Genomic DNA, 26,597 nt, shown 5'->3' with positions numbered 1-26,597 from the left:
GACAGATTTGAGTCTGAAATGATTTGTCATATTTTTTTAAAGGAGAAGTGGGGAATTTTTTACAATTAGGAAGTAATATGTCATATTTTACTCGTACCTCAGCCAGCATTGTAAATGGTTAGGAAATAATATGTCATGTTTTACTCGTACCTCAGCCAGCATTGTGAATGGTGTCTAAGGCGGTGACATACTAGACCATGGCAGTAAATCTAATACTTAGGTGTTTTTAGTCATGCATGAAAGGTCTGGGGTGGTTCTGTGGTTATAAGTTACTGACCTTGTAATACATTTCTGGCCATGCTGGCAGGGTCTGAATCAAACCCAATGTCCACCTGGTACACTGGCAGTGTCTGAATTAAACCCAATGTCCACCTGGTACACTGGCAGGGTCTGAATCAAACCCAATGTCCACCTGGCACACTGACAGGGTCTGAATCAAACCCAATGTCTTACCTGGCAGGGTCGGAATCAAAGCCAATGTTAAGGGGAGGGAAGATTGGTCAAGAGGTTGATGATTATTGTTGTTCTACTGCCTGATTGTTATGCAACAACACTGTTTACAAAAGCTTTGTTGAAGAACAAGAAGGCCCACAAACTGTTTACAAAAAGCTTTGATAAAGAACAAGAAGACTCACACACTGTTTACAAAATCTTTGATAAAGAACAAGAAGGCCCACACACTGTTAACAAAAGGTTTGTTAAAGAACAAGGACCACACACTGCTTACAAAAGCTTTGATAAAGAACAAGAAGGCCCACACACTGTTTACAAAAGCTTTGTTAAATCAGCGCAACAGTTTTCAGCTGTGCTAACATAATTGCAAAAGGGTTTTCTAATGATCAATTAGCCTTTTAAAATGATTATCTTGGATTAGCTAACACAACGTGTCATTGGAACACAGGAGTGATGGTTGCTGATAATGGGCCTCTGTACGCCTATGTAGATATTTCATAGAAAATCTGCCGTTTCCAGCTACAATAGTCATTTACAACATTAACAATGTCTACACTGTATTTCTGATCAATTTGATGTTATTTTAATGGACAAAAAAATGTGAGTTTCTTTCAAAAACAAGGACATTTCAAAGTGACACCAAACTTTTGTTACACCATTTAGGAGCAGTATAGATCTAGTCTGTTCATTATATACATCTACATGATGTATTGTTACACCATGTAGGAGCAGTATAGACCTAGTCTGTTCATTATATACATCTACATGATGTGTTGTTACACCATGTAGGAACAGTATAGACCTACAGTAGCTAGCTACTTATTTAGGTTCAGGCGACGTTGCTAGTGTGACGTATAATTTAGTGGACGGAACCCTCCTTCAACAATAACAGTTAGTCAGACCCATCGGTAGCTTTCTAGCAAACATAGCTACAACATTCACGCTCTTTACACTGTTTTCTGTGTATATTAGTCGCTGTGTGTTAAACACACTTCTGTCGTATGTACTTGTTGGCCCATTTAATTATATATTTACGTTGTTTGTCAGCTAGCTGGTTTGCTAAATTAGCTTAGAACTAGGCTAGTTGCTAATGCTAACTAGCTAACATCTCCGACCATGAGTTCACTAAGCTACTCTTCTCCTGCAATAGAAGATGAGATTTGCTGGACGGAGAAAGGATCTCTCGTCAAAGAGGAGGAGGAAGAGAAGGCTGTTACAGTGAAAGAAGAAGAGAAATACGTTTCAGTGAAAGAAGAGGAAGACTCGTTCAGAGTGAAAGAGGAGGAGGATGGTACAGTAAAAGAAGAGGAGAAAGAGGAGGTTGCATTTTTTGGACTGAAAGAGGAGAAGGGGGAGATGACTGTCACATCCAAAAAGGAGGAGGAAGAAGAGGAGGAAACTGGATATCTGGGCCCGGTTTCCCAAACTCATCTTAAGGCATCCATTGGTTCTAATGATGCACTTAGCCGTAAGATGGTTTTGAGAAACCGGGCTCTGATTAACACTAGTAAGTACTGTCTTAAAAACAGAAGCACAAACTCTGCGGTTGTTTAACTGATGTGTGGTGTTAAAGGGAAAATCTGCAATTGCTACATCCATATTTGGACTTTTAAATTATTTATTTATAGGCATTGATTCTTGAAGAATATAACACATGCCTCATGAGCTTAACTCAACTGTTGTACCCCATCAGAACCCAAAATAAGCTTTTTTTACTCCAATGTTTAGAAACAATGTAAATCAACAGCCTCAACATGGTTAAAACTATAATGTTGATATCATGGATGGTCAGTCCTTGCATCCATAGTCTGTCTATGAATTTGAGAGTAGTTACATTTCTCCAGGCCCATCATCATCTTATTACCAAAACAGTTGTGGTGGAATGATTGCTTTGTTATTGTTTCAACTGCAGATTGGTTGATTGATGTGTGGCTTTTTAAAGGACCACTTAGTATTTAAACAGCAACAAAATGGCTGCCAAGAGACTTGGTTTGGTAAACAGCTGAGGGATGGGGGCTGGAGAAATGTAACCACTCTCAAATTCATAGAGAAAGCTATTGTAGCAACCGTAACCCAACACCTAGCGACCTCGTCAAAAAGTTCAGACATCTTGGCATAACAGTTATACGGTGTTGGCTTGACAGTCACTGGACCCAGGTTTGAGTTCAGCTCAGGGCTACCCCACAAATTCACTACTATGAATACAAGGACTGGCCATGCATGATGTCATAATGATAGTTTAACCAGGTTTCTAGGATATATAGTATCTTCTAGAATTCATCCATGATGTCATAATGATAGTTTAACCAGGTTTCTAGGATATATAGTATATTAAAGAATTCATCCATGATGTCATAAGGATAGTTTAACCATTAAAGGCAAGACATACCTAGATTCACTTACATTCATGAATTGGTTTGAAACCTTTGTTTTAAACCCTTCTCAAAGTTGGTGCCTTGTCGGATTTGTAAAAAATGGTTTGTCATGAAACACTTATTTATTTATTTAAATGTAACCTTTATTTATTTAAATGTAACCTTTATCCGGTTGTGATACAGCCCGGATTTGATCCAGGGTGTCTGTAGTGGTGCCTCAAGCACTGAGATGCAGTGTCCGCTGCGCTACCTGGGAGCCCCAAAATCATGTTCTAGTGCTGTCCCCAACTAAAATACATCTTGGTCAACCAAGAGTCATCTGATCTGTCTACTAAGCGCCCCATGTGTTTTTATAAAATCTATATGTACTGAACATGTCTGATGCTTTAAGCACACTGTTTCATTAAATAAATAAGACACACAAATGACTAGAGGGAGCCAGTCGTCAACACAACCCGACCAGAGGGAGCCGGTCGTCAACCCGACCAGAGGGAGCCGGTCGTCAACACAACCCGACCAGAGGGAGCCGGTCGTCAACACAACCCGACCAGAGGGAGCCGGTCGTCAACACAACCCGACCAGAGGGAGCCGGTCGTCAACACAACCCGACCAGAGGGAGCCGGTCGTCAACACAACCAGGCCAGAGGGAGCCGGTCGTCAACACAACCCGACCAGAGGGAGCCCCCCTCAGTGATTAATATACATTCTATCTAAATGAAAATTATACAAATCTAAAAGTAACTTTTATTGCCATTGCCAACTATGTAAAAAAAAATAGCCTACATAAAGCCAACAAATAAAAACATTGCATTCTGCAGGTAGAAAATATCCTGATAAAAATAAATATCCTAGAAATCACATTGGTTGCACATGGCCTGTCTACTACAAACTTGAAACATTGTATCAACTATCAACTGGGTCAGGAAACTCGGATAGCAAGCTTGCAACATTGTATAAAATATTCTAGGCCCTCAGTTTCCTGCTCCAGTGAGTTCTGGACAGACACAGCTGTAGGCTATTTGTGCAAACGATAAGAAGTAATCAGGTATTTTATAAAATTTCCACTGGATCAGATCATTACGTTTTCCCCTTTAATGTTGAGTGGTTATCGAAAGGGTGAGAGCTGGAAATATTTTACGAAAATACTTTGAGGAACTATTGTCATTCGCAATTGATTTTGATTCTTGTGCATTTGATTGTGATTTTTACTTGCTGTTTGGAGGTGAAGAAAAAGTTACTTTGAGAAGCTCCACAACTCATTAGTGGTGCAGCGTTAAAAAAATACAAGTAATGTGATTATTGTGGCAGATGTTTGTACATAGCACATTTTTTGTTTAGGTTTTCAATATATCAGAAACTGTTTCTGCATATTGGTTATTGATTTGGACACGTTAAAACTGTGTTTTCACATTGGGCTATCCCACCTAGCACAATGTCATTGAAAAGCCGTTGAAAATAAGACTATGCAACCAAATATTTCATATTTACAATTCATGTAACATTTAGTAATGGTAATTATTTATGCAACCAACTGACAATTTTTTAGTACAATTATATTGACATTGTTATTCTGCTTTTAGAATATCAGAGTTCATTCTCAGATGTCAACCCAAATGTACTAGAGCATGACATTGGGGACTGGGTCCCGATCCAACAACATGCCTATCTAGTGAACCCTGAAAAGAGAGAGAAGCTCTGCGGTGAGGTGGAAAGTTACTACGGATATTGCAAGAGTTTCCTCTTGAAATCATGTCTGTTTTAAGGACAACTTGGTTGCTGATTGTCTCAAGGGTGGGCAGTTAAAAAGATTTGTGTTTTGCGTTTAGCCAGTGCGTTACCATGGTTCCCAATTGATTTTGACTGCATGTTTTTCCGTATTGGAGATGAGTTTTGTTTGGGCTCGTTCCAAGGGGACGTGAGTTCTAGAAGCTAGTGAGTTTTAGAAAGACGAGAGTTCTAGAAGGGAAAAAATAATAGTTTAGGAATCTATAGAAAGAAAAAGGAGAAAAGATACAATATTATTATACTATTGTATATTATTATTAGAAGTACGTGTTTTTTCTTGTTTTTAATTGTTGACAGCCAGTTGACACCATGTTTATATTGGTGAAGCATTTTAGTTGATTATAATGTGAAATGGAAATTGTTTTCTGTTGGTGGTGAGCAAACTTGTCCAACAATAATATAGGATATATTTGTTGTCTTAAGGGGGAAGGTGTTACAGGCTTTGGTTTTTCCATTTATGTTTTGAGGTTTGGACTTTAGCACATATAGCGCATTAGCATGTAGGGTGCACTGATTGTCTCCTCCTTAGTCAGTATGTGTTACACCTGTGCTAACTTGTCCATCTCGTTAGTGGGAAGGTGTTTCACCTGAGCTGGTCCAGGTTCTATTTAAGAGTGTCTGGCCCAGTGCTCCAGTTGTCTTGATAGATGTGGAGAGTCAACACCTTTAGTTGCTCCAACCTTTTGGTTTGCTTCCTGTCTTTAAGTTTGGTGTGGGTTTTTCTTTTGTTTGCCTCTTCTTGGGCAGATTTAGAGGGTCTCATAGTGGGTGTCTTTTATGTCCCAGTTGTTGTGAGTAGTCAACTTTCAGTGGACACAGAGCAAAATTGCAAGATTATGTTAATACTTTTATTGCATCAAATGGTTGTTTTTTTGCAAACGAATAGAGGGTTCTTAGAACTATTGTGTCTGTGTGTTCTACTGAGGATGGGCTTCTGGGAGATAACACTGACAGGAGATTTACAATGTATTTTGGGTCATAAAACCTAAAGAGACCATATTCCAGAGCATGAGTTAATGTTTCTGTATTATATGGTACCAGGGAGAGATGACCTCAGGGCCAGACCCTGGTCTCTACACAGAGTACTGTTTTTACAGCAGATACTGTCCGCTGAGAATTATAAGTATATTTCATACAAATCTTAATCTTGTGACCCGTTCTATACATCTGTTGTTCGTCATGTAGGTTGAAAGGGGTGCATCTTGGCTAGAAAAGACCTTTGTACTTTTGTCTCGTGGCTCTCAACGAATCATCTGGGGGTGATTTGTCGATCAGCCGTCATTATCGTCGAGCACTCAATTGATTGACTTTATATTTGTGTGTTGTATTGACCTGCTCCCTTATTAATAAGTGAATAAAGATTTAGTTTAAGAATAACTCTGACTTGTGTGATAGGTTTGTTTCTCCTCATTTGATATTAAAGAAATTAACCACCACATTTGGCAATGGGGATGTGAATCTTCACTTGGTGACCGCTCCTGACGACATGGGTAAATGGTGCACGAGGGATCCCTCTAACTTGGGATCTCATGGAGACCACACTTTGGCAACGGAGCAGATGGACCCACCTTTGATCTGAGAGGCAGCGAGCCGAGTGGATAACACATCTCGAACGTAGTTTAAAAAATACAGGTGAGCAAAACACGCAAAGTATAGTTTTAATAAAAGTCTCTGAGTTTGTATTCTTGTGTGGGGGGCACCTTGGAGGGGTAGACAGGGCCGAGTCAGTGGAGGATGATCTGAGAGTCAGTCAGTGGAAGATGATCTGAAAGTCAGTCGACTCAGACATCTATCATTGGACAGTTGCAGGCAACCTAGAGCCATCCTGACACTGAAATAAAACATACAGCCCTAGCAGAGCCCAAAGTCCCATGGGGACGTCCTTGAGGGCGTGGATGTTCTCCCAATCAAAGGCCAGCAGGATTTCATTCTCATATCCATTCCCTGGACTTGATTCATTTCTGAGAAGATCTGAAAAGATTATTTGCACACATTTGTATGCTAATAGATGTCAGTTTGTATTGACTGCTATGTAGGTTAAATGTATACTTCAAATGCAGCTGTCCTACAACAGATCTGTACCTTCTTCTTGATCCCAATTGCATTGTGTCCATGTTCTGTCCTATAAGAATTTCAAAGAAAGAGGAGAAAATATGTCAAAGAATAGTCTTACAAGCATTAAAGCATATATATATATATATTAAATACATATAAAAAGATAAATGGCATCGACATACAATGTAATGTAAAATAGAAGAACATATTGGAGAAAGCACTAGCCAACACAGTACTGCCATACAGTAACAGTACTGCCATACAGGCCTAATATCACATTTCAAGATATCTTTGTACACAAATTGTTCAGTATTTTATCAGGCTGACTTGAAAGATTATACAAAAGAGGTAGTCTAGACACTGTATTAATACCATTATGCATTTGAATCCCATCTACAGATACCATCTAAGATATTAATTTCCCTCCACAAGGGGGCGTACATGTAACGTTTCCAAAATGGGATAGTATTGTACATGTAACGTTTCCAAAATGGGATAGTATTGTACATGTAACGTTTCCAAAATGGGATAGTATTGTCCATGTAACGTTTCCAAAATGGGATAGTATTGTACATGTAACGTTTCCAAAATGGGATAGTATTGTCCATGTAACGTTTCCAAAATGGGATAGTATTGTACATATAACGTTTCCAAAATGGGATAGTATTGTACATGTAACGTTTCCAACTTGGGATAGTATTGTACATGTAACGTTTCCAAAATGGGATAGTGTTGTCCACAACGTTTCCAAAATGGGATAGTATTGTACATGTAACGTTATGCCCCCTTGTGAGATAATAGTATTGCATGCTGTAGCAGGCTATATAAAGAGGAAGACCTCCATTGACGATTCAGTTCGTTGTAACATCTCGTCTGGACAAGTCACCGTCCTTAGTTAGTTAGTTAACGTTAGTTAGTTCATTCTCACAAAAGTGAGAAATGCTCTAGATTGGAAACGTACGTTAATGAGTGTAAAGCCATGTTGGCTTTATGGAAACGATATACAATATATGTGAAAGAATGTAGTTGAGGAAATAATCCAAACCTAGTTGTGCCTAGTTAGGACATAACGTTAGCTAGCTAGATAACGGTACTGTACTGTAGCTCAAACAACGCCGACGGTCAAACCCGGCTTTCTAATATTTACGGTAATTAACTATCGTAACGTTATGGAAGATATTCACAGAAAACCATCATTGTCTTCGGTATTCATTATTAGTATGTTATATTATTATATATAAATTATTTAGATACATATTCAGTGCCAAACATCAACCCAACTTTACCTTTTTAACTGTTGTCGCATCCAAACTTGTCACCATCGTTTTGAGTTGTAATTGCGAAGTTCCCGGAAGAAGTCCAGCAACAACGGAGGTTCCTCGAAGAACCCCCCTTCTAACAAGTTCTTTGAAGAACCTTTTGGGGCTGTTTTTCATTGACCAAGAACCCTACAGTTCTTAGGGGATCTGAGAACAACTCCAGTTGAACCCTTCATTTTTAGAGTGTAGTCGGCTCTATTTACTCTCAGATTCAAAACATGATGACTAGCATCAAGATCAAGTCAGCTGCTGCTGCTCCAATACAGTATGAGGTGAGACGGTGAACTGATGTTGAACCGGGCAGTCAGCTGCTGCTGCTCCAATACAGTATGAGGTGAGACGGTGAATTGACGTTGAACCGGGCAGTCAGCTGCTGCTGCTCCAATACAGTATGAGGTGAGACGGTGAACTGACGTTGAACAGGGCAGTCAGCTGCTGCTGCTCCAATACAGTATGAGTTGAGACATGAACTGACCTTGGATCATAATAATTAAGTTAATAAAAATTAATTAGTGAAACTGTTAAAAAATAGTATATGGCATATTAAATATATGACTCTATTGTTATCATATAGAAACATCATGGAATATTGTACATCATATTAAATATATTACTAAATTGTTATCATATAGAAACATCATGGAATATTGTACATCATATTAGCATCAACATATATTATTGTTTCATTCAATTTCACATAATAAGGATATTTCATATTTTCAAGTTCAGAAGTCAGAACCCATCACCTGCTATGTAAAAGAGACAGAAGTATGCACAATGGTCAATGCTATCCGGGGTCCTTGGGACATCCCTACCCTAAACCCTAACCTTAACAATTTTAAATGTCAACTTCAATGGGCTAGGGACGTCCCAAGGATGTATCTCTATCTGAAAATACATGATCTAAGTGATTGATAGTTGGTATTCAGCAATCATAAAGCCTTATCTACTTTAATGAACTACTAAAATAGTGATTTTGTCTGAAAGCATAGACAGCAGCTCTACACTTTATTGGCTGACTGATCCATTCATCCTTCCATCCCTCCTCAGCTTTCCTCTCCTCTGAAGACCCAGTGAGGGTGGAGCGCAGTCAGAGAGCTGTTGAGGGACTGGTTAGGAAGAACACTTCTGCAGCCAGAGAGGTGAGAGGTCACACATGGTTTAGATGGTAAATATTTATGTCATCTTAGTGGTTCATCACGTCAGCAAAAGGGAAAATGTTCCATCATCTATGTTAATTTACATTAGTGCAAATTGTCCACTGATATGGGTGTAATTTCTCACCCCTTTTGGCTGTATGAAAGTTAATTTCCCCTCAGGCACACATTTGTTCTTTGCTATTATGAAGGTAATTTGTGTAGAATGTACTTTTTCCCAATCATTCACCCCACCTCTTTATGTTGCTTATTTATATTTAGTGGCCTGACTGCATCCAGACTATGTCAAAGGCCCATCCTGGTAGATCTGAACCTAATGCAGCTTAGAGTGATCGGATGGCAAAAGTCACATTTAGGTGCCAGGTGTAACTGAGGCCGTAGATGCTCCATATCCATTACTTTGAGTGTTTTATATAATATGACTAAATGTGTTTCTGTGTTGCAGGGGCAGTCAAGAAATGGAACGGCAAGGCCACAGAACATGACATAAGCAGAGCTGTGGGAGACCACCTCGAGCTCTTGGTAGAGCCGGGGGTGGTGTTTACCACTCCACCACACCTTCAGCAGGCTGGAAAAGTGGGATTGATACTGTTTTCATACTAAGATGGACCATCAGTCTGTTGATTGGTCAGTCGTTGGGCTCATTTGTTGAAATCAAATCAAGCTTTATTTATACAGCACATTTCAGACATGGATGCAACACAATGGCTTCACAGGAATAAAACAAAATGAAAATAAACAAAAATATTTCGTACACAACAAACAGAAGACTAACAACTGAAAGACTAATGAACATTAAGGAAATTCTATTGATTGAAATATTAATTGGATGCAATATCCAACCCAAAATATTAGCTTGTTTTTTAGGAGGGGTTCTGAAAGACACTATGGGGGTGTCCACTGGAAGTTGACTACTCACAACAACTGGGACATAAAAGACACCCACCATGAGACCCACTAAATCTGCCCAAGAAGAGGCAAACAAAAGAAAAACACACACCAAACTTAGAGACAAGAAGCAAACCAAAAAGGTGTTGACTCTCCATCAATCAGTGCGTCCTACGTGCTAATGAGCTAGACGTGCTAAAGTACAACCTCAAAACATAAATGAAAAACCAAAGCCTGGAACACCTTCCCCCTTAAGACAACAAATATATCCTATATTTTTGTCGGACAAGTTTGCTCACCACCAACAGAAAACAACTTCCATTTCACATTATAATTAACAATTAAAAACAAGAAAAAACACCTATTCCTAAATAATAATAAACAATCGTATTATTTTTTTCTCATTTTTCTTTCTATAGAATCCTAAAACTCACTAGCTTCTAGAAATCTCATCTTCCTAAAACTCACTAGCTTCTAGAACTCCCTGTCTTCCTAAAACTCACTAGCTTCTAGAACTCTCGTCTTCCTAAAACTCACTAGCTTCTAGAACTCTCGTCTTCCTAAAACTCACTAGCTTTTAGAACTCCCCGTCTTCCTAAAACTCACTAGCTTCTAGAACTCCCTGTCTTCCTAAAACTCACTAGCTTCTAGAACTCCCTGTCTTCCTAAAACTCACTAGCTTCTAGAACTCTCGTCCCCTTGGAACGAGCCCAAACAAAACTCAAATCAAATAGTATTAGTCACATGCGCCGGATACAACACTGGAACTCTTACTTACGAGCCCCTAACCAACAGTGCAGTTTCAATACGGAAAAGACCACGGACATGTCTGATTTCAAGAGGAAACTCCTGCGATGTCCGTAGTAACTTAACACTGCGGAGCTTCTCTCTCTTTTCAGGGTTCACTCAAAAGGCATGTTGTTGGATCGGGGCCCAGTCCCCAATGTCATGCTCTAGTACATTTGGGTTGGCACATCTGAGAATGAACCCTGATATTATAAAAACAGGGCAACAACGTCAATATAAATGTACCAAAAAATGTCAAGTTGGTTGCATGAATAACTATGATTACTAAATGTTACATAATTGTAAATATGAAATATCAAAACCAAATGTACACCCCTTTGTTAATATGTATTGGCAATAATTAAGTTAATGGTGAGGCTGGAATAATAAAACATGTACCTTTTGTCAGGCTGAATGTTTGAAATATGAGGTGATTTGAGTCATGCTTCTTCAGTAGTGGAATAAAGACAATTAGCACTTGATATTGTCAAGAAATACTGGAGTGATGTCAGATTGTTAATAAAATTGATTATAGGTGAAAAAGCTGCAAGTACGTTGAAATTAAGCAGTTTAAGTCATTGAAAAAAATCGACCCGAAAATACATCTTTTCAACTTTCACTTTCAACTACAACCGAACATATACTGGACAGAACATATATTGGACGTTGGGCATAGTCTTCTTTTCAACGTCTTTTCAATGACATTTTGCTAAATGGGAATAGCCAATGTCAAAACACAGGTTTAACGTGTCCAAATCAATAACCAATATGCAGAAACAGTTTGGGATAAATTGAAAACCTAAACATTTTGAAATGTTGCAATTTGATTCAAGTGGGTCACCAATGTGGTAAGTGTAACACAACTCTATTTTTGTTAGTCACTTTTTTGTTACATCACATAAATAGTACTCTTTCAATTCAGAGCCTGGATTTTCCCCCTGGGGCTAATATCCATATCATGTTGAAATCAATAGAACAGGGGGCAAACGTTAAAACATTCTACATTGTGACATCATTAAAATATTCCTACTACAATGTTAAAACATTCTATATTGTGACATCATTAAAATAGTCCTACTACAATGTTAAAACATTCTACATTGTGACATCATTAAAATACTCCTTCTACAATGTTAAAACATTCTACATTGTGACATTATTTAATTGATATCATGAAACAACTCCATGTATTTTCTGATGTTTAATCAGAGATTTTTTATCAGAGTATCTCTTCCCACATTGATCACAGCTACAAGGGTTCTCTCCTGTGTGTATTCTCTGGTGTGATTTCAGGGTTTGTAGCCGAATAAAACTCTTCCCACAGTGACCACAGCCATAAGATTTATCTCCTGTGTGTATTCTCTGGTGTATAGTTAGATAGCTAGATGAGGTAAAAATCTTCCCACATTGATCACAGGTATGTTTCTCTCCTGTGTGTCCCCGCTGGTGTAATATCAGGCTGCTTGGCTGAGTAAAACTCTTCCCACATTGATCACAGCCATAAGGTTTCTCTCCTGTGTGTGTTCTCTGGTGTATAGTTAGATAGCTAGATGTAGTAAAACTCTTCCCACATTGATCACAGCTATAAGGTTTCTCTCCTGTGTGTCCCCGCCGGTGTACTATCAGGCTGCTTAGCTGAGTAAAACTCCTCCCACATTGATAACAGCCAAAAGGTTTCTCTCCAGTGTGTGTTCTATGGTGTGATTTCAGGGAGCTTGACTGAGTAAAACTCTTCCCACATTGATTACAGCTATAAGGCTTCTCTCCTGTGTGTGTTCTCTGGTGTCTATCCAGGCTGTTTGACTGAGAAAATCTCCTCCCACATTGCTTACAGCTATACGGCTGCTCTCCTGTGTGTGTTCTCTGGTGTGATACCAGGTTGTTTGACTTAGTAAAACTCTTGCCACACTGATCACAACTATAAGGTTTTTCTCCTGTGTGTACTCGCTGGTGTATTTTAAGTTTTGATGAAGATTTGCAATGTTTCCCACAGTCAGAGCAGCAGATAGATTTCTTCCCTGTGGGTCTCTGCTGGTGTTTCTTGAGGAGTTCTGATCTGGAGAGACTCTTCTCTGCCTCGTCAGCATCATGATGTTGTTGAGACTCCCCAGAGGATCCACAATAGTCCGATCTCTCTCCTGTGTGAATGACAACGTCAGACAGACGGTTAAAGGCCCACAACAGCAGAAATCCACTGTTATTTGAGGTAAAAGGTGATGCCCAGAGGGTACCCATGAAGTTGTACAACATTTGACATCTGTTGAATTATTTGACAATTGTCTTAATACAGTCAATAGAGCAACAATAATCATATTTTGTCTTGTTTTCACATTAGTAGTACCATGGATGATTGTAGACTAGAAATAAGTTAAAGTTGTTGAAACTCTAAGCAGTGTGCCAGATGACTTTTGGTCTCCTTTCTGTGTTTGTTAAAATTGTGGCACGAGGGCAATTTGGTTGTAGAAACTCCTCCATGCTAATGAGGAAACCCCTTCTAGCACCAGGGTCAGCGCACTCTCAAGTGTTGTTTTTTGCCATTATTGTTAGTCTGCCACACACACACACACACACACTATACAATACATTCATTAAACATAAGTTTGTCACAACCCGGCTGGTGGAAATTGACAGAGGACGAGGGCACAAATAATAATATAAATAAAAAATGTTGCTCTTTATTTAACCATCTTACAAATAAAACCTTCTTTGTTCATTGAAAATTGTGAATAACTCACCACAGGTTAATGAGAAGGGTGTGCTTGAAAGGATGCACATAACTCTGCAATGTTGGGTTGTATTGGGGAGTCTCAGTCTTAAATGATTTTCCACACATAGTCTGTGCCTGTATTTAGTTTCATGCTAGTGAGGGCCGAGAATCCACTCTCACATAGGTACGTAGTTGCAAAGGGCATCAGTGTCTTAACAGTGCGATTTGCCAAGGCAGGATACTCTGAGCGCAGCACAATCCTTCTGATTAAATAACATTTTCACAGAACTGCTTGTTGCAATTTCGATGAGGTTCTCTTGTTCAGATATCGGTAAGTGGACTGGCGGCAGGGCATGAAAGGGATAACGAATCCAGTTGTTTGTGTCATCCGTTTCGGGAAAGGTCCTGCGTAATTGCGCACCCAACTCAGGTGCTTCGCTATATCACATTTGACATAGTCAGTAAGCTTGAGTTCATTTGCACACAAGAAATCATACAATGATGGAAAGACCTGTGTATTGTCCTTGGTAATGCAGACAGAGAACAGCTCCTATTTCTTAATCATAGCCTCAATTTTGTCCCGCACATTGAATATAGTTGCGGAGAGTCCCTGTAATCCTAGATTCAGATCCTTCAGGTGAGAAAAAACATCACCCAGATAGGCCAGTCGTGTGAGAAACTCATCATCATGCAAGCGGTCAGACAAGTGAAAATTATGGTCAGTAAAGAAAACGTTAAGCTCGTCTCTCAATTAAAAAAAAAAAAAGGTGTCAATACTTTGCCCCTTGATAACCATCGCACACCTGTATGTTCTAAAAGCGTTAGATGGTTGCTGCTCATATCATTGCATAGTGCAGAAAATACACGAGAGTTCAGGGGCCTTGCTTTAACAAAGTTAACTATTTTCACTGTAGTGTCCAAAACGTTTTCCAAACTGTCAGGCATTCCCTTGGCAGCAAGAGCCTGTCGGTAGATGCTGCAGTGTACCCAAGTGGCGTCGGGAGCAACTGCTTGCACGCGCGTTACCACTCTACTATGTCTCCCTGCGCCATCAGTACAGAAACCAATATGAGCAGCAGCTGAGTTTGGCTACATATATTAGTGGAATTCCAGCGAGAGAGTTAATGTGAAACGGTTAATGTGATTGGAAGTTAATTATTTGACTAAGCTACCTGTATTTGACATTCTGTTGCTATTTCGCTGAACACTAGATGGTTTAATTGTATTTTTGGCAATGAAACGAGGCTACTCAGGTGAGAAAAAAACCTCACCCAAATGTATAGCCCCGTTGGAAAATACAAATTGACTCTTTGAAAATGTGAAGAAAATATTATTTGTATATTTTTTTTAAATGTGAATCACATTATTACTTGGTGTACCCCTGACGGCATACTCCAGTTTGGGAATACCTGCCATAGATCTACCGTAGGACCCATAACTTCACCTAACAACAACATAGACCTACTGTAGGACCCATAACTTCACCTAACAACAACATAGACCTAGGACTATAAATAATTTAATATTTCAGGTGAAACATGGAAACTAAAATGTCTTTGTCATGATATTTCATAACCTGATCACCAGATAATTTTGTGAATAGCCCCACTAGGCTACTCTGTAATGTGTTTTCATTCTAAATGTCCTGAATAAAGGAAAATAGCTGTGTGTGTTGTACAATAGCCTATCCATCAAGGAACAGTTCTCTACACATTATGAGCTAAGTATCTCCGTGTCCAAACAGACTAATGAGACCCTACTGTAAATCAAGCAGACAATAACATTATAAACATCAATTTGTTAGGGATGTTGGATCCAACGTGGAGCACGGCATAACTGTCTTTACCAGAGTAATGAATGAAGAAGCACTTTGGTTGTTGTTGCATGTCGTGATGTTTGTCATTTGACTGTCATTCAGAAAATGATTTCCTGGATCTTCTGATGATAGTTGAACATGTGACTAACTAAACAGCTACAGTATTAAGTATTATGTGTAATTATTGAAGAACCATGTTAATGACAGTATCCATTTGGCTGTTGTCAATAAAGTTAAGGTGACTCTTGGTTAGAACCATTGGATTAAGCAAACTCTGAAATGATTTAGTATTTCTGTGCCCACGAAAACTGTTTTCTCAGCGTAACCTAAGGAGCCACTAAATTATACGTAGTTCGAGTGCATTTTTTAAACTTGGTTAGAGCCTGTAAGTCAGCATTTCACTGTAAGGTCTACTACACCTGTTGTATTTGGCGCACGTGACAAATACATTTTGATTTGATAGAAGTAGGACTAGTCTACCTGTCCTGCGCGCAAATGTAGGCCTATAAATGTGCCAATTTTGGGATGTCTGATAGTATTTCTGATTTTCTTAACGCACCACCACTAATGAACTGTGGAGCTTCTCAAATAATTTTTTTCTTCACCTCAAACAGCAAGTAAACAAAGTCTAATCAAAAACCAATTGCGAATGACAATAGTTCCTCAAAGTATTTTCGTAAAATATTTCCAGCTCTCACCCTTTCGATAACCACTCAGCATAAAAGGGAAAGATGTAATGCTCTGATCCAGTGGAAATGTTATAAAATACCTGATTATTTCTTATTCTTTGCACAAATAGCCTACAGCCGTGTCTGTCCCGAACTCACTGGCGCAGGAAACTCTGAGGGCCAAGAATATTTTATACCATGTTGCAAGCTTGCTATCTTGAGTTTTGGGCCGACCCAGTTGATACAATGTTTCAAGTTTGTTGTAGACATGCCATGTGCAGCAAATGTGAATTATTGGATATTTATTTTTATCAGGATATTTTCTACCTGCAGGTTGTGATGTTTTTATCTGTTGGCTTTATGTAGACTATTTTTACATAGTTGGCAATGGCAATAAAAGTAACTTTTAGATTTGCATAATTTTCATTTAGATTTAGATAGAATGTAGATTAAACACAGATAATAATTTTGAGATACTATTATCAATTAAATGAAACTGTTCCTGTAAAATGTGAATATGAAAATCAGAACTGGCACCAGATCAGTAGAAATGGTCAGATAAATTAGCACCAAATGGAAAAGGGTTGCTGACTGCTGGTGTAGCTTATTACCAGAAACTATAGGAGCATAACGAATGCTGGTGTAGTCTATTACCAGAAATGATAGGAGCATAACGACTGCTGGTGTAGTCTATTACCAGAAATGATAGGAGCATAACGACTGCTGGTGTAGCCTATTACCAGAAACTATAGGAGCATAACGACTGCTGGTATAGTCTATTACCAGAAACTATAGGAGCATAACGACTGCTGATGTAGCCTATTACCAGAAACTATAGGAGCATAACGACTGCTGGTGTAGTCTATTACCAGAAACTATAGGAGCATAACGACTGCTGGTGTAGAATATTACCAGAAACTATAGGAGCATACCGACTGCTGGTGTAGCCTATTATCAGAAACTTTAGGAGCATAACATCAGAATTTACGAAGGCAAGCAGCAGCGGGAGGAGTAGACTAAGGAAGGTGTTTTTCTGATGTTTAGGCTATCTTGTTTCAGAGGGATGTCATCAATAGCCCATAATGACAAAGGGAAAACAGGTAAAAAAACAGAAATACCTTATTTACATAAGTATTCAGACCCTTTTCTATGAGACTCAAAATTGCTTTCAGGTGCATCTTGTTTCCATTAATAATCCTTGAGATGTATCTACAACTTGTTCGTAGTCCACCTGTGGTAAATTCAACTGATTGGACATGATTTGGAAGGCACACACACACCTGTCTATATATGGTCCCACAGTTGACAGTGCATGTCAGAGCAAAAACCAAGCCATGAGGTCGAAAGAACTGTCCGTAGAGCTCCAAGAGAGGATTATGTCGAGGCACAGATCTGGGGAAGGGTACCAAAAGAATTCTGCAGCATTGAAGGTCCCCAAGAATACAGTGACCTCCATCATTTTTAAATGGAATACTCTTCCTAGAGCTGGTCACCCGGCCAAACTGAGCGATTGGGGGAGAAGGGCCTTGGTCAGGGAGGTGAACAAAAACCTGATGGTCACTCTGACAGAGCTCCAAAGTTCCTCTGTGGAGAGGGGAGAACCTTCCAGAAGGACAACCATCTCTGCAGCACTCCACCAATCAGACCTTTATGGTAGAGTGGCCAGACGGAAGCCACTCCTCAGTAAAAGGCACATGACAGCCTGCTTGGAGTTGGACAAAAGCCACCCTAAAACCATGAGAAACAAGATTCTCTGGCTTGATGAAACCAAGATTGAACTCAATGGCCTGAACACCAAGAGTCACGTCTAGAGGAAACTGGCACCATCCCCACAGTGAAGCATGGTGGTGGCAGCATCATGCTGTGGGGATTGTTTTTCAGCAGCAGGGACTGGGAGACTAGTCAGGATCGAGGGAAATATTAACGGAGCAAAGTGCAGAGAGATCCTTGATGAAAGACCTGCTCCAGAGCGCTCAGGACCTCAGACTGGGGCAAAGGTTCACCGTCCAACAGGACAACGACCTTAAGCACACAACCAAGACAACACAGGAGTCGCTTCGGGACAAGTCTCTGAATGTCCTTGAGTGGCCCAGCCAGAGCCCGGACTTGAGCCCGATCTAACATCTCTTGAGAGACGTGAAAATAGCTGTGCAGTGATGTTCCCCATCCAACCTGACAGAGCTAGAGAGGATCTGCAGAGAAGGATGGGAGAAACTCCCCAAATGCAGCAGTGCCAAATAAATTAGCTAAATGAAAGGGGGGAAAAACAATTTAATCAATTTTAGAATAAGGCTTTAAACAAAATGCGGACAAAGTCAAGGGGTCTGACTACTTTCCAAATGCACTGTATACAGCAACATCTACCCCATAAGCATTCCTGTCTTTTCTGTAGATGTTACAGTGGGGCAAAAAAAGTATTTAGTCAGCCACCAATTGTGCAAGTTCTCCCACTTAAAAAGATGAGAGGCCTGTAATGTTCATCATAGGTACACTTCAACTATGACAGACAAAATGAGAAAAAAAAATCCAGAAAATCACATTGAAGGATTTTTAATGAATGTATTTGCAAATTATGGTGGAAAATAAGTATTTGGTCACCTTTTTATTTGCCCCACTATATATCCCTGTATTGCTACTGCTGTATGAAAGGAATATTCTCAGTGAGTTTCAGAGATGAACAGTACAGTGCATTACAAATTCAATAGGCAGGCAAGTACATAAAAGCGTTTTCAAATAAAAACTATTCCAGAAAATGTCAAAGCGTATGTAACGCCCATCCAAGAGACTGTCGACCAATCACGTTCATATTGTCATGCTGTGACACGCAGTTCCTAAGCTAATTCTCACAAAAATCCCAATGTTCTTTTCTTTAAGCTGTTAATACGAATCAAATGTAGTTTCCAATATCCTAATATCTTAAAGTATTTCTGGATAGGGATAGGAACTGATAGTGATACACAAGCTAGGTCTATTTGAAACATTGCCATCCCATGGCAGCATTTACGAGCCACCAGGCTCAGAATTTTAAAACCACATAAAAAAAAATGTATAACACAATTATATTTTTGCCCAAAGTTAAGATATAAATTATTCAAACTGAACATAATTCACGCTGGTTATTATTTTAGGCTATTTTAGTTTTGGAGTCAAAGATAGTTTTGGAATAGGTTTCACTTTTCAAACAGGTTTGTTATTTTATTTCAGTTTACTAAATAGTTTTCCCCTAATTACTTTTTCAATAATAAGCATGGAGGTTTGCCCTATCAACCAGTCATAGGTACTGATGATTAAGCGCCTCGTAACCTAGCTGGGAATGGGACAGACGGAACCCTTCTGTGGTAACAGACAGGGGACATTTGTAATCAAATCTAATTCCCAGGAATGGGGTTCATATGAACCACAGAGACTGTGTGTGGGATAATAACATGGCCCTGTCCAACCGTGCTTGTTCCCTCGACTCCGCTACCAACCACCAATCTCCAACAGGGCCCTTAACCTGTTTCACTAGACACCTCATAGTGAGCTACAGGTAGGAATCAGCAATGAATCCCAATAATGAGACACCTCTGGGGAGCGGTGTCACCAATATTTAAAAAAAATATATAGTGTTTTATGACAAACCGTTTCTTACAAATCCGTCAAGACACCAACTTAGACTTTACCGTGAAATGCCCTACTTACAAGCCCTTAACCAACAGTGCAGTTCAAGAAGAAGAAAATGTTTACCAAGTAGACTAAAATAAAAAGTAATACAATGAGAATAACAATAACGAGGTTATATACAGGGGGCACCGGTACCGAGTCAGTGTGGAGGCTATATACAGGGGGCACCGGTACCGAGTCAGTGTGCGGGGGTACAGGCTAGTTGAGGTAATCTGTACATGAAGGTGGGGGCGTAGAGACTATGCATAGGTAACAAACAACCAGCGAGTAGCAGCAGTGCACAAAAGGGAGGGGGGGGGGGGGGTCAATGTAAATTGTCCGGGGTGATTTTATGAATTGTTCAGCAGTCTTATGGCTTGGGGGTAGAAGCTGTGGAGGACGTGGCGCTCCGGTACCGCTTGCCGTACGTTAGCAGAGAAAACAGTCTATGACTTGGGTGACTGGAGTCTCTGACAATTTTGTGGGCTTTCCTCTGACACGCCTATTATATTGGCCAATGATGTACTGGGCCGTTCGCACTACCCTCTGTAGCGCCTTACGGTCAAATGCCGAGCAGTTGCCATACCAGGCAGTGATGCAACCGGTCAGGATGCTCTCGGTGGTGCAGCTGTATTACCTTTTGAGGATCTGGGGACCCATGCCAAATCATTTCAGTCTCCTGAGGGGGAAAAGGTTTTGTTGTGCCCTCTTCATGACTGTCTTGGTATATACCAACGTGGGTGATTAAAAGATGAACTGAGGTCCACACTCCAGTCCAGTTGATGGTGGTAATGCAGCTTAAAGTTGGTTGCCAACCGCCATATAAAGTCATATAAAGAAAAAGAAGCCTGAAGGAAGGTGAAATTATGAGAAACTATTTTGGTTTACCGTTTGGGGCGTCGCGACTGGTTACTTATTTTGATGTGATATGAAAGTTTTCTGTGAAATTATTTTGATGTGATATGAAAGTACAGCGATTTATGTTTCTAGAAATGTATCGCAATTGAGAATCGATTCACATTTAGATGGAATATATGACTATTTTAGCTGCCAGAGCCAGTCTACCTCTGAAAATAACATACAGTCCTGGACCTTGAGGAGTAACGGAGGCAGCAATTAGCAGTAGAAACAATCGTTTCGGTAAAAAGCTGAGGGATGGGGCTGGAGAAAGGCAACTGTCCATGATATGACATGATAGTTTTAACCATGTTTTGAGGATATAGTGTTTATTTATATATAGTGACAAACATTGGAGTAAAAAAAAGCTTATATTTTGGGTTCTGATGGGGTACGACAGACAACTGCTGATTGCCCTTTTAAGAGTACATCTTGGACTAAGATAATAGAAGATATTGAGGACTACAGTATTTCAGGTATTGTCATTGGATGCATTTGATCAATTGTTAACGTTTTGTTGATGGCACACTTGATGTTCTACACGTTACAGTGTAGCTTCAGCCATTCCTACAGAACAACGTTAAAGTGTAGAACCCCCTTTACTGCATATTGGTTCAAAGACTGCAGAGACGGTACTTACTGGTGTTAAACAGATCTCCAACCTCCTCCTCTTCCTCCAATGTGACAGTCATCTCCCCCTCCTCTTTCACTCCAAAAACTGCATCCCCATCTTTCTCTTCCTCCTCTTCTTTTACTGTGACATCTCCCTCCTCTTTCACTCTGAACGCCTCTTCTTTTACTGTAACATCCTCCTCCTCTTTCACTCTGAACGCCTCGTCTTTTACTGTAACATCCTCCTCCTCTTTCACTCTGAACGCATCTTCCTCTTCTTTCACTGTAACGTCTTTCTCTTCTTCTTTCACGGTAACAGCCTCACCCTCTACTTGTTTTTGTATTGTAACAGCCTCCTCTTCGTCCTCCTCTTTCACGAAAGCTCCTTTCTCCGTCCAGCAGACCACCTCTTCTTTAGCAGAAGGAGAGTAATTCAGTGAACTCATGGTCGGAGATGTTAGCTAGCTAGCATTAGTGACTAGCCTAGTTCTAAGCTAACTTAGCAAACCAGCTAGCTGATAAACAACGTAAATATATAATTAAATGGGCCAACAAGTACATACGACAGAAGTGTGTTTAATAGACAGCGACTAATATACACCAAAACATTGTAAAGAGCGTGAATGTTGTAGCTATGTTTGCTAAAAAGCTACCGATGGGTCTGACTAGCTGTTGTTGTTGAAGAAGCGCCACGTCCACTAGATTATACGTCACACTGGCAGCATCGCCTGAACCTAAAAGAAGCAAATCGCCATCTGCTGACTGGAGTGGGCAACGCAGTTGAGGAACCAAACGTTTAATTTTCATTTATTTAATAAAAGTTTATTATTATATTAAGTCGTTCAAAGAGAAGCATGTGTTGATTGATTCGTGTTTAATGAGTGAGATTTTAAAACAAACTTTACACACCACTACATACTTGCATTGATCCACACTTCTGACATGGATCATTTTGACCCCAGAGGCATATCTTTTATCATAGCCAAAATGTGGTTTATTCAATTCTTCCAATTTTTCATGACTTTGTCAATCAACTTGTTCTTAATAAATATAAATCATGGTTTTGTGTTTCTGTATCAATATGGACTTTTAACAAATTCAAATCCTTTGGATTCATGTTGACCCCAACCAAAAGCACCTTTGATAAATAGGAAGTTAATTTCAAATCAAAATCACATTTTATTGGTCACTTACACGTATTTAGCAGATGTTATTGCGGGTGTAGTGAAATGCTTGTGTTTCTAACTATGACAGTGCAGTAATATCTAACAAGTGATATCTAACAATTTCACAACATACAGTATAACCAATACACACAAAACAAAGTATTTGAATCTAAGTTTCTCTGTAGACATGATCCATCCCACCAGAGGGTGGAGGGGCACCTGTATCAGTGGTTTTGACCAGATAGACACCTGCAGACACACAGTATAGCTTCTCCCATGTACTCTCCTAAGATTGGACTTTTCTACACAACGTATCACGTGACTATGTACAAAACTGCCAATGGTAGAGAAATCTGCCAGTGAAATACAGTGCATTCATTAAGTATTCAGACCCCTTCACTTTTTCCACATTTAGTGACATTACAGCCTTATTCTAAAATGGAATATTTTTCCCCTCATCAATCTACACACAATAGCCCATAATGGACAACCCCAAAACAGGTTTAGACATTTTTGCAAATGTATTTACTTAAGTATTCAGACCCTTTGCTATGAGACTCGAAATTGAGCTCAGATGTATCCTGATTCCATTGATCATCCTTGAGATGTTTCTCCAGCTTGATTGGAGTCCACTTGTGGTAAATTCAATTGATTAGACATGATTTGGAGAGGCACACACCTGTCTATATAAAGGCTTACAGTTTACAGCGTAGTGTCCAGAGCATGGAGGCGCTACCAGGAGACAGGCCAGTACATCAGGAGACATGGAGGAGGCCGTAGGAGGGCAACAACCCAGCAGCAGGACCGCTACCTCCGCCTTTGTGCAAGGAGGTGCACTGCCAGCGCCCTGCAAAATGACCTCCAGCAGGCCACACATGTGCATGGGTTGTTGCCCTCCTCCACGTCTCCTGATGTACTGGCCTGTCTCCTGGTAGCGCCTCCATGCTCTGGACACTACGCTGACAGACACAGCAAACCTTCTTGCCACAGCTCGCATTGATGTGCCATCCTGGATGAACTGCACTACCTGAGCCACTTGTGTGGGTTGTAGACTCCGTCTCGTGCTACCACTAGAGTGAAAGCACCGCCAGCATTCAAAAGTAACCAAAACATCAGCCAGGAAGCATAGGAACTGAGAAGTGGTCTGTGGTCACCACCTGCAGAACCACTCCTTTATTGGGGGTCTCTTGCTAATTGCCTATCATTTCCACCTTCTGTCTATTCCATTTGCACAAAAGCATGTGAAATTTATTGTCAATCAGTGTTGCTTCCTAAGTGGACAGTTTGATTTCACAGAAGTGTGATTGACTTGGAGTTACATTGTGTTGTTTAAGTGTTCTCTTTATTTTTTGAGCAGTGTATATAAATGATAGGTTAGGAACTAACAGGTATAAATGATGGGTTATGAATTAACAGGTATAAAGGATGGGTTATGAATTAACAGGTACAAAGGATGGGTTATTAAAACCTGTCTAGGACTAGCGGAACCATTTGCCAACAGCCAATGAAATTGCAGGGAGCCAAATTCAATCAACAGAAATATCATAATTCAAATTTCTCAAACATACAAGTATTAGACACCATTTTAAAGATAACTATCTCGTTAATCCAACCAAAGTGTCCGATTTCAAAAAAGCTTTTCGGCGAAAGGAAAACATATCATTATGTTAGGACAGCAACTAGTCACAGAAAGCATACAGCGATTTTCCAACCAAAGAGAGGAGTCACAAAAAGCAGAAATTGATGATGAAATGAATCACTAACCTTTGATATTCTTCATCAGATGACAATCCCGGGACAACATGTTACACAATACATGTATGTTTTGTTCGATCAAGTTCATATTTATATCCAAAATCCTCAGTTTACATTTGGCTTTACCTCCAAAACATCCCGTGAATTTGCACAGAGCCACATCAATTTAAAGAAATACTCATAATAAACATTGCTAAAAGATACAAGTGTTATTCACAGATTTAAAGACATACTTCTCCTTAATGCAACCGCTGTGTCAGATTTCAAAAAAACTTTACGGAAAAAGCAAACCATGCAATAATCAGAGACATACACAACCCAAAAAAGATATCTGCCATGTTGGAGTCAACATAGGTTAGAAATAGAATTATAAATATTCACTTACCTTTAGTGATCTTCATCAGAATGCACTCCCAGGAATCCCAGTTCCACAATAAATGTTTGATTTGTTCCATAAAGTCCATCATTTATGTCCAAATTACTCCTTTTGGTTTGCGCGTTCAGTAAACAATCTAAACTCTCGCGGGCAGGTCCAGGCAAAAGTTCAGGCGAAAAGTCATATTACAGTCCTTAGAAACATGTCAAACTAAGTATAGAATCAATCTTTAGGATGTTCTGATCATAAATCTTCAATAATGTTCCAACCGGAGAATTCCTTTGTCTTCAGAAAAGCAATGGAACACAGCTCGCTCTTACGTGAACGAGCGTCATGAGCTCAAGGCATTCTGGCAGACCTCTGACTCATTCGGCCCCACTTCACAGTAGAAGCATCAAACAAGGTTTTAAAGACTGTTGACATCTAGTGGAAGCCTTAGGAAGTGCAAAATGACCCCATAGACATTGTGTATTCGATAGGCCAATAGATGAAAACCTACACACGTCAGATTTCCCATTTCCTGGTTTGATTTTTCTCAGGTTTTCGCCTGCCATATGAGTTCTGTTATAATCACAGACATCATTCGAACAGTTTTAGAAACTTCAGAGTGTTTTCTATCCAAATCTACTAATAATATGCATATATTAGCAACTGGGACTGAGTAGCAGGCAGTTTACTCTGGGCACACTTTTCATCCAAACGTGAAAATGCTGCCTCCTATCCAGAACAAGTTAACACATTTCAATACATTCAGGATTTCTTAAGGTCCATGTGCAATGTATATGGTTACCTCACTCTCTCCCTCCATCTCTTCTTTAACAAGCAGCCATGTTGTCGTTCCGCTAGGGACCTGTTTTCATCATATGGTTACCTCTCTCTCTCCAGTCAATAAACAATTATCCCTCTACACCCTCTACACATGTACTGCACTGGAATTATCCCTCTACACACGTACTGCACTGGAATTATCCCTCACTACATGTACTGCACTGGAATTATCCCTCTACACCCTTCATACATGTACTGTACTGGAATTATCCCTCTACACATGTACTGCACTGGAATTATCCCTCTACACATGTACTGTACTGGAATTATCCCTCTACACATGTACTGTACTGGAATTATCCCTCTACACACGTACTGCACTGGAATTATCCCTCACTACATGTACTGCACTGGAATTATCCCTCTACAACCTTTACACAGGTACTGCACTGGAATTATCCCTCTACACCCTTCATACATGTACTGTACTGGAATTATCCCTCTACACATGTACTGCACTGGAATTATCCCTCTACACATGTACTGTACTGGAATTATCCCTCTACACATGTACTGTACTGGAATTATCCCTCTACACACGTACTGCACTGGAATTAACCCTCACTACATGTACTGCACTGGAATTATCCCTCTACAACCTTTACACATGTACTGCACTGGAATTATCCCTCTACAACCTTTACACAGGTACTGCACTGGAATTATCCCTCTACACATGTACTGTACTGGAATTATCCCTCTAAACATGTACTGTATTGGAATTATCCGTCCACATGTACTGCACTGGAATTATCCAATTGGCTGGCAGAAACGTGCTGTTTTTTTTATTGGGCCATCAACGCTGGCTCAGTGATTTTTGTGATTGGTTACATTTCAGTCACATGTGCATAGGGGAGAGGTGGTGTCTGATGTCTGCAGGTCAATGCAACTTGGAATAATTACAAGGATCATATTTCTATGTGAATATCAGCAGTGGGAATGATTGTGAAATATTTAGTTCATTTCATGAGAGCAACATGATAATTAATGATTTCTGAACAACCATTTTTTATTTAATGGCTATTAAGAGTATCTTATCAACTTTATTTCACTTGGTGATGTTTCATTATAGAGAACATAACATGACATCTAAGTAGCTGAATATGATTATGGACTAACAGTCTAACAGTTTGAAGGGCACAATTCATGTTACTCTGGTTAAAACTTCTTAAGGCTAGGGGGCAGTATTTTCGTTTTTGGCTAAAAAACGTACCCATTTGAAACTGCCTATTTCTCAGCCCACGAAACTAGAATATGCCTATAATTGTCAGATTAGGATAGGAAACAATCTAAAGTTTCCAAAACTGTCTTA

At 39.7% G+C, this 26,597-nt stretch overlaps 3 protein-coding genes across 3 annotated transcripts in view; 1 reads left to right on the top strand and 2 right to left on the bottom strand.

The window, feature by feature from the left end:
• LOC129839064 (zinc finger protein OZF-like) overlaps positions 1-26,597 on the bottom strand; it is a 442,535-nt gene that overhangs the window by 313,429 nt on the left and 102,509 nt on the right. The window lies entirely within an intron of this gene.
• Positions 1,321-5,990, top strand: LOC129839094 (neurofilament medium polypeptide-like). The gene is made up of 2 exons (XM_055906370.1): positions 1,321-1,960; positions 3,245-5,990. Exons 1-2 carry the CDS (start codon positions 1,570-1,572, stop codon positions 3,520-3,522), a joined length of 669 nt encoding a protein of 222 aa, XP_055762345.1. The 5' UTR covers positions 1,321-1,569; the 3' UTR covers positions 3,523-5,990.
• Positions 10,712-21,848, bottom strand: LOC129839063 (zinc finger protein OZF-like). Its single transcript, XM_055906331.1, has 2 exons — positions 21,189-21,848; positions 10,712-12,956 (listed from the first exon to the last, which is right to left on the bottom strand). Exons 1-2 carry the CDS (start codon positions 21,604-21,606, stop codon positions 11,989-11,991), a joined length of 1,386 nt encoding a protein of 461 aa, XP_055762306.1. The 5' UTR covers positions 21,607-21,848; the 3' UTR covers positions 10,712-11,988.

The sequence above is a fragment of the Salvelinus fontinalis genome, chromosome 40 (assembly GCF_029448725.1).
Source record: "Salvelinus fontinalis isolate EN_2023a chromosome 40, ASM2944872v1, whole genome shotgun sequence".
In the NCBI taxonomy this organism is placed as follows: domain Eukaryota; kingdom Metazoa; phylum Chordata; class Actinopteri; order Salmoniformes; family Salmonidae; genus Salvelinus; species Salvelinus fontinalis.
This window is presented reverse-complemented; position numbering and strand designations above follow the sequence as displayed.